Genomic DNA, 6,990 nt, shown 5'->3' with positions numbered 1-6,990 from the left:
TATAATAATTATTATTTTTATTATTATTGCGTGCACTCGTGTTGTTTAGCAATTTTACAGACCCCCCCATCCTCTCTGCAGCGTTGTATAAGACGTTATGGCCACCACTACTTCCGGGTTCCGGCAGTCCGGGTCCGGAGCCTCCCCTGCTCACACACACACACACACACACACACACACACACACACACACACACACACGCTTTGTGCACGGAAATCGCACCCACTCCCTCCCTCCCTGTCTGTGTTGCACGCACACGCAGTCGTGCACACGCCTGTGTCCGTCGGCGGCTCCTTTAAGACAGCGCCGCCCGGCTCGGCGGCGGCTCCTCCCGCTCCTCCCGCTCCTCCCGCAGACGGGGCACCGGAGCGCCGCAGCCGAGCGGACACTCTGCCCGCCGCCTCCGCTCCGCGCCGCCGCCGCGCTCCTATACGCGCGGCGGACGCGTCCTTTTTTTTTTAAAAAAAAAAAAAAAAAAAAGGAAAAAAAAAAAAAGGGAAACAAAACAAGCCGCTACTTTTTTTTTTTTTCGTGACAGCCTCCGAGCTGCTCTTCTTCCTCCTCCTCCTCCTCCTCCTCCTCCTCCTTCTCCTCCTCTTCTTCTTCTTTTCTTTTTCTTCTTCTTCTCCGGACCTGACAAGCGCAGCGGCGCCATGAGAGCCGCCGGTGCTGTTTGAGAGGACTATATATTTTTTATTTTTATTTTTTTATTTCCCTTGCGTGTAGCGTGTACGCGTGTGGAGGGAAAAGGATCTCCTCCGCTTCTTCTTCTTCTTCTTCTTCTCCTTCTTCTTCTTCTCCTCCTTCTTCTTCTCCTTCTCCCGCCGCCGTCGCCGCCGCTGCTGCTGCTGCCGCTGCACCCCGAGGAGCTTCTTACTCGTCAAAAAAAACTTGCGTGTGTGTGTGGTGTGTGTGTGTGTGTGTGTGTGAGAGTGAGTGTGTGTGTGTGTGTGTGTGTGTGTGTGTGAGGGGTTGGGTTGTTCACCCGTTCCGTGGAAAGAAAGCAAAGAAGGAGAAAGAAGAAGAAAAAAAAAAGGAGAAGAGAAGCAAAACCGGGATTTTCCAATTCTCGCGGCTGCGCTGCGCCCCGTCTCCACCCTGGCACCGGACGGGCTCGGTCCGCGCTGAGGACGACCGGGAGGCAGGAGGGTGATGGCGCAACGGGTACGTACCCCCACCTCCAACCCCTCCAACCCCACAACCCTCTATTTACCCCCCTCCCCACACACACACACACACACACACCCACCCACCCCCGTCCATTTGCACCTCCACCCTGCAAGCCAACGCCACCCCCGTTTAGAAAAAGTTTCTCCGCCGTGGCGTGGAAAGCGAACGTCTTCTTCTTCCTCTCTCTCTCTCTCTCTCTTTCTCTCTTCTTCCCACAGCTTTTTTTTTTTTGTTTTTATCTTTAATTTCCACATTTCTCCAGGATTTCACCCACATTTTCCCCTTCATTCTCCGCCCGTTATTACACGCACCGTGTAATAAACCGAAAACTAATCCAGAATTTTTTTTTTTTTTTTAATCCGTGTTTTCTATTTTTTTTTTCTTTTTTCAAATTACAGATCGATTTTTGATCACTTTTTTGGACGTTGTTTTTTTTTTTTTTAATCTATTTTGTTTTTCCTCCTAGAGAGGAGGTTTTTTTGTTTTGGCTTCCGCCTCGAACCCTCCGGCCCGGGCGGCGTGTGAGGACGGGCTGGTTAGCTCGGCACCGGCCGGTGTGTGTGTGTGTGCGGAGAGTGTGTGTGTTTGTGGAGGTAGAAGAAGACACCCGGGATCCACACTTTTTTTTTTTTTTTTTTAAATTTTACATTTTTTCCTCCTTCGACACCTGTTTGTCACTTTTTCCCCCCACCTTCTGGATTTCAAAATAAAAGATCCGTGTTTTTATTTTTCTCCCCCCCCCCACTCATCCCTCCACGGGGACGGAGAGATTTACTTTTCAATTTTTAATTAATTTAAAAAACAACTTTTTAAAGCGGCGACCGAGCCGGGGAGAAAATAATGTGCACGACGGTAACTTTCTTTCTTTTTTTGTGAGCGTTTGTGTGTGTGTGTGTGTGTGTGTGTGTTTAATTTTATTTCCCTGTACATTCGCCGGGACGCACTGACAGGTCGAAGGTGCGAACACGCAAAACCGGAAACACGAAACGTCAATAATCTTCTTCTTTTCCATCGTGGGAAGAAAAGCTTAAAAAAAAACGCCAGCTTTTATTTGGCTTTTTTTTATTTATTTACAATTATATTTGAAAAATTTAAAAAGTTAAAAACTAAAGTACAAACATCCTGCGCAACAACTGGAGGGAATAAAATAACAAAAAAAGTCTTACAAAATAATTTACAAACAGCGTTGATTTTGATGTAAAAAAAAACACACAAACAACGGCTTTTGTTTTTGTAACTACAAATAAAAAGCTTTTATTTTGTAATTAAAATCAAAGAGATGCTGACTTCTATCCCACAACACACACACACTCACACACTCACCTTCTGCTCCAACAAACTCCTGAGAACTTCATTGTGCCTGCGTGTGTGTGTGTATATATGTGTGTGCGTGTGTCTGTGTCTGTGTCTGTGTCTGTGTGTGTGTGTGTGTGTGTGTGTGTGTGCAGTACGAAGACTTGCCCCACTACGGGATGGACGGCGTGGGCATCCCGACCACCATGTACGGGGACCCGCACGGTGCGCGCTCCATGCAGGCTGTGCACCTCAACCACGGGCCGCAGCTGCACACGCACCAGTACGCGCACGGCGCGCACGCCAACGCCATGGCGCCCAGCATGGGCTCGTCGGTCAACGACGCCCTCAAGAGAGATAAAGACGCCATATACGGGTACGTGAACGCCTCACGGCGGCGAAAAGTCCCGCAACTTCCGGTTGGAGGATTTGAAACGCAAGCGTTTTTTTTTTTTTTTTTTTTAAGAGGATTAAAACTTTTTTTTTTTTAATTTTGATTATAATCCACCACCAAACGCAACACATTGGAATAAAACTATAATTTTTATTATCATGTCATAAATAAAAATTCGACTTCCGGTATTCGCTCTCCAAGTTTTGCATCAATGCTTTTATTTTGTAATTATTATTTTTTTTTATATTCCCCCCCCACCTCCCGAGACCCGCTTCGGCGCTGACCCCCGTCTCCCTGCTGACGTCCGCTATTGTGTGTGTGTGTGTGTGTGTGTGTGTGCGTGTGTGTGTGTGTGTGTGTGTGTGTTCCCAGGCACCCTCTGTTCCCCTTGCTTGCACTGATTTTCGAGAAATGTGAATTGGCGACGTGCACGCCCCGGGAGCCCGGCGTGGCGGGAGGGGACGTGTGCTCGTCGGAGTCCTTCAACGAGGACATCGCCGTGTTCGCCAAGCAGGTCAGCCGCCATTTTTATTATCATTGTTATTATTATTATTATTATCAATAATAATAATATTTTTATAAGCCGTGCTGTCGTGTCTGCAAGCGTCCACCCAGTCCTGCGCTGGTCTCAGATCCGTGCGCGTCAAGAAGTAAATGAAGAAATTAACAAGCAGAGAACAACGTGTTTTTTTTTTAAATAAATTATATCTATCTTTAAGCACCTTTGCAAAATAAACTTTAGAAATGAAGTGAAATAATTGCTGGTTTTTATTGTTTTATCTTCCAGATTCGAGCAGAAAAACCTTTATTTTCTTCAAATCCTGAGCTGGATAATCTGGTAAGACGCGCCTTTTATATCACTAACACTTTCTCCATATATGCAGATATATTTGGATATAAATATATGTATTTGTGGATATAGATTTATATATTTAAAAAAATACATTTATTTATGCTTGTGCAAATTTACGTGTTTTTTTTTTTTACTCTGAGTGCTTTACAACGTGCCAGCTGTGTGTGTGTGTGTGTGTGTGTGTGTGTGCGTGTGTCTGTGTGCGTGTGTATGCAAACTTGAAGCTGGCTGCAGGAAGATGTTGCGCCTCTTCTTATTTAGAAGCGTCGCTGCGGGAGGGGTGTGTGTGTTCTCTTGCTGCACCCGTGAATTGGGGGGTGTCGTGGCGTGGCGTGTGTGTGTGTGTGTGTGAGTGTGTGTGTGTTGGGGGGGGTATTTGACAGCTGTCACAAACATTTGGGCTGGAAACTCACTTTCCCCCGCGGCTTTGCGCGGCTTTGCCCCGGACTGTGTTTGCAGGCAGAGCTTCCGGGTGCAGCCTCCGACCCCCCCCTAAACACACACACACACACACACACACACACACTCTCTGCACCCCCCCGCCATCCCATAAACACCAGGATCTCCTCGGAGACTTCCACGCCGTCTCACCGCTGTGCTCCTCTTTCAGATGATCCAGGCCATCCAGGTTTTACGGTTCCATCTCCTGGAGCTGGAGAAGGTGAATAACCCCTCTTTCTCACTCTCTCTCTCACACACACACACATGCATGAACACACACACACATGCACGTCCTCCGCGCCACTCCAGACCCGCGGAGCCGCATTTGCATAAACGTATTTTTTGCCGGTCGGTTGTAATTAGCGTCAAAATCAATCACGGCGGCCATTTTTCTCTTCCGCGATTAATCACGATGCAAGCTGTTACAACCGGGTCTGCACGGCCGCGGCCCCACGCACGGCCCGGCGGGGTTTTTAACGCCTGCAGATATTGCGTGGTGGAGAGAGAAAGAACTTTGCGGGGTTTAATGATAACGCGCAGAAAAGCGCACTCCAATTTCCACCCCCCGCGTCCGTATTAGGGGAATTACGGTAACGCAGAAGCCGCCACAAACTCCTACTGATTTGCATTTTTTAGCCAGTAATGTCGTTAAACTTAGGAGCTTTTATTCAGCAGTGTGTGTGTGTGTGTGTGTGTGTGTCGGGGGAGGTCGTTTTGCAGCGCCACGTCGCCGGCGTTAACGTAATAAATTAAACGGTTTACCTTAAATGTCAGTCAAGCGGGTCACACTCTTCTAATGGCCGCCGGAGGGGGGGATAGGGTGTGTGTGTGTGTGTGTGTGTGTGTGTGTGTGTGTGTGTTGGGGGGGGGCACCGGTGATGAATTTAACACGGGTGTTGAGTGCGTCGCGGCCCGGGAGCCCCCTTGTCACTGTCAATTTTCAACGATATCTCCATTCGAAGAGGAGTGTGTGTGCGTGTGTGTGTGTGTGTGTGTGTGGGTGTGTGAAGTTGAACAACGGCGCGCCGAAGTTTACCCACTCCAGTCCGGAGCCCCTCCACGCACACATCGAGTCCACCGGGCCACGAAAACACGCTTTTTTGTGGAAATATCGCGAGAAATCGCACTTTTCTGGTTGGAATCCGGCGTTGTTTAATTTTTTTTTTTGAATCCCCTATCTCTCGGGCCCAAATCCGGAAGTATCCCGCACCTGTGCGTGTACGTGCGTGACCGTGCCCTCTCCCCGCAGGTGCACGAGTTGTGCGACAACTTCTGCCACCGGTACATCAGCTGCCTGAAGGGGAAGATGCCCATCGACCTGGTGATCGACGACCGGGAGGGGGGGTCCAAGTCCGACAGCGAGGAGATCACCAGGTCCTCCGTGGCGCTCGACCAGGTACCGTGCGTGTGCGTGCGTGTGCGTGTGTGTCATCACGTCAGATTTGACCTGTGTCCATTTTACCCCCCCCTCCCCTCCCTCCAACCTTCTGGGCTACTGCGCCTGCGCACTGCGGCTGCAGGAACCGCGGTTGTCTCCGCGTTCACGCTTCATTAAGCGCGTGCTCGATGTTTCTCCTCAAACATGAGTGCACATTGCTCACCCCCCCCCCCATCAATAATAATAAGACTGTTTATATATTTATTTTTATTTTCCTGCTGCAGAAGCAGCAGCTATTAGAGGTAGCTAGAGGTGTGTGTGTGTGTGTGACCTTCGTGCCCCCCCCCCCCCCTCCACACACAAACACACACACACCCTGGGTCCGCTGTAAATAACGACCCGGGTTCTGCGAATCCGGGCCGAGATCGATTTGTGTGTTCATGGGAGGAGCGGGTGGGTGTGAAAGTTCCCCCCCCCACTCATGACGTGAGCGGAGGAGGCGGGTAATTAAAAAAGTCCCGTATAAAAACGTAACGACGCCGCGGGATTAAATAATTTAAATCCGCGTCGGGGGGTAAAAAAAAAAAAAAAGGGGGGGGCGGGTTTGCTGTCGCCGGGCGGAACTGCTGGACTTCGGGGGGGCGAAAGCGACGCCGACCTTTCGGGCCCCCCGGGGTCTGCAGGTAACGGCGTGAGGATGGCGGCCATTTTTAATTGACGCTAAAACAGAGGTGGTGTCATTTCTCATAACCCCAAAAACACACACACACACACATAGAAGAGGCCGCCATGTTCCCGCCGCCGCCGCCGTCGTCCACGAAAAATGGGTGTTTTTCCGGGCGACGCGAGAAGACCCCGCCGTCTGCGGGGGCTGCTTCTGCCTTATCGGCGGCGCTCGCCGGCGACACCCTTAACGAATGTGCGCGGCGGCGTGCATTATCTCCCTCCATATGTATTTTTAATATATGCCCCTGGGCCCGGCGGCGGCGGCGGGCTGCCGAGGAGAGGAGGCGGAGAATTTGCACAAAAGGAGCAAAGTTAACAAGACGGGCCGACGCGGCGTTTATGCAGGAGCCAATTTATCCCGGCGAGGCGGCTGCACGCCAAATAACCCTGAATTTATTAAACCCAACAATCCGGATGCGCCGTCCTCCCCTCCGACGCCGCCACTTCCTCCCCCTCCCTCCCCGCCCGCCTTCCCCGTCGCCGTCATGGCGGCAACGTCGCTGGATGTGCGTTGCGTTGTCGCGTTTGCGGGCGAGCGTGTGCTCGGGGCGGCGAGGCGAGGCCTCCTGAATGCAGCCCAGCCAGTTCCAGGCTGCATGTGTTTGCGTGTGTGCCTCCGTGTGTGTGTGTGTGTGTGTGTGTGTGTGTGTGTGGGTGTGTGTGTTCATGCCGGCCTGATAAATGCACCCCCCCCCCCAGGTGCTATGTGAGTGGAGTGACTGGTTAGCGCTAGTC

At 50.7% G+C, this 6,990-nt stretch overlaps 1 protein-coding gene across 1 annotated transcript in view; it reads left to right on the top strand.

The window, feature by feature from the left end:
• The first annotated feature begins 450 nt into the window (after positions 1-450).
• The window catches only part of meis1b (Meis homeobox 1 b), a 78,286-nt gene continuing 71,746 nt past the window's right edge, over positions 451-6,990 (top strand). Inside the window, exons 1-6 of the mRNA XM_086173850.1 lie at positions 451-1,164; positions 2,619-2,839; positions 3,230-3,371; positions 3,645-3,695; positions 4,321-4,371; positions 5,401-5,547. Coding sequence (XP_086029976.1) covers positions 1,153-1,164; positions 2,619-2,839; positions 3,230-3,371; positions 3,645-3,695; positions 4,321-4,371; positions 5,401-5,547 — 624 coding nt within the window. The 5' untranslated portion in view covers positions 451-1,152. The remainder of the gene's footprint in view (positions 1,165-2,618; positions 2,840-3,229; positions 3,372-3,644; positions 3,696-4,320; positions 4,372-5,400; positions 5,548-6,990) is intronic.

This window comes from Fistularia commersonii, chromosome 2 (genome assembly GCF_037954325.1).
Source record: "Fistularia commersonii isolate RoL2024-O1a breed Wild chromosome 2, RoL_Fcom_v1.0, whole genome shotgun sequence".
NCBI classification, from domain to species: Eukaryota; Metazoa; Chordata; class Actinopteri; order Syngnathiformes; family Fistulariidae; genus Fistularia; species Fistularia commersonii.
Note: the sequence above shows the minus strand (reverse complement) of the source record. Positions and strands in the feature narration are given on the sequence as shown.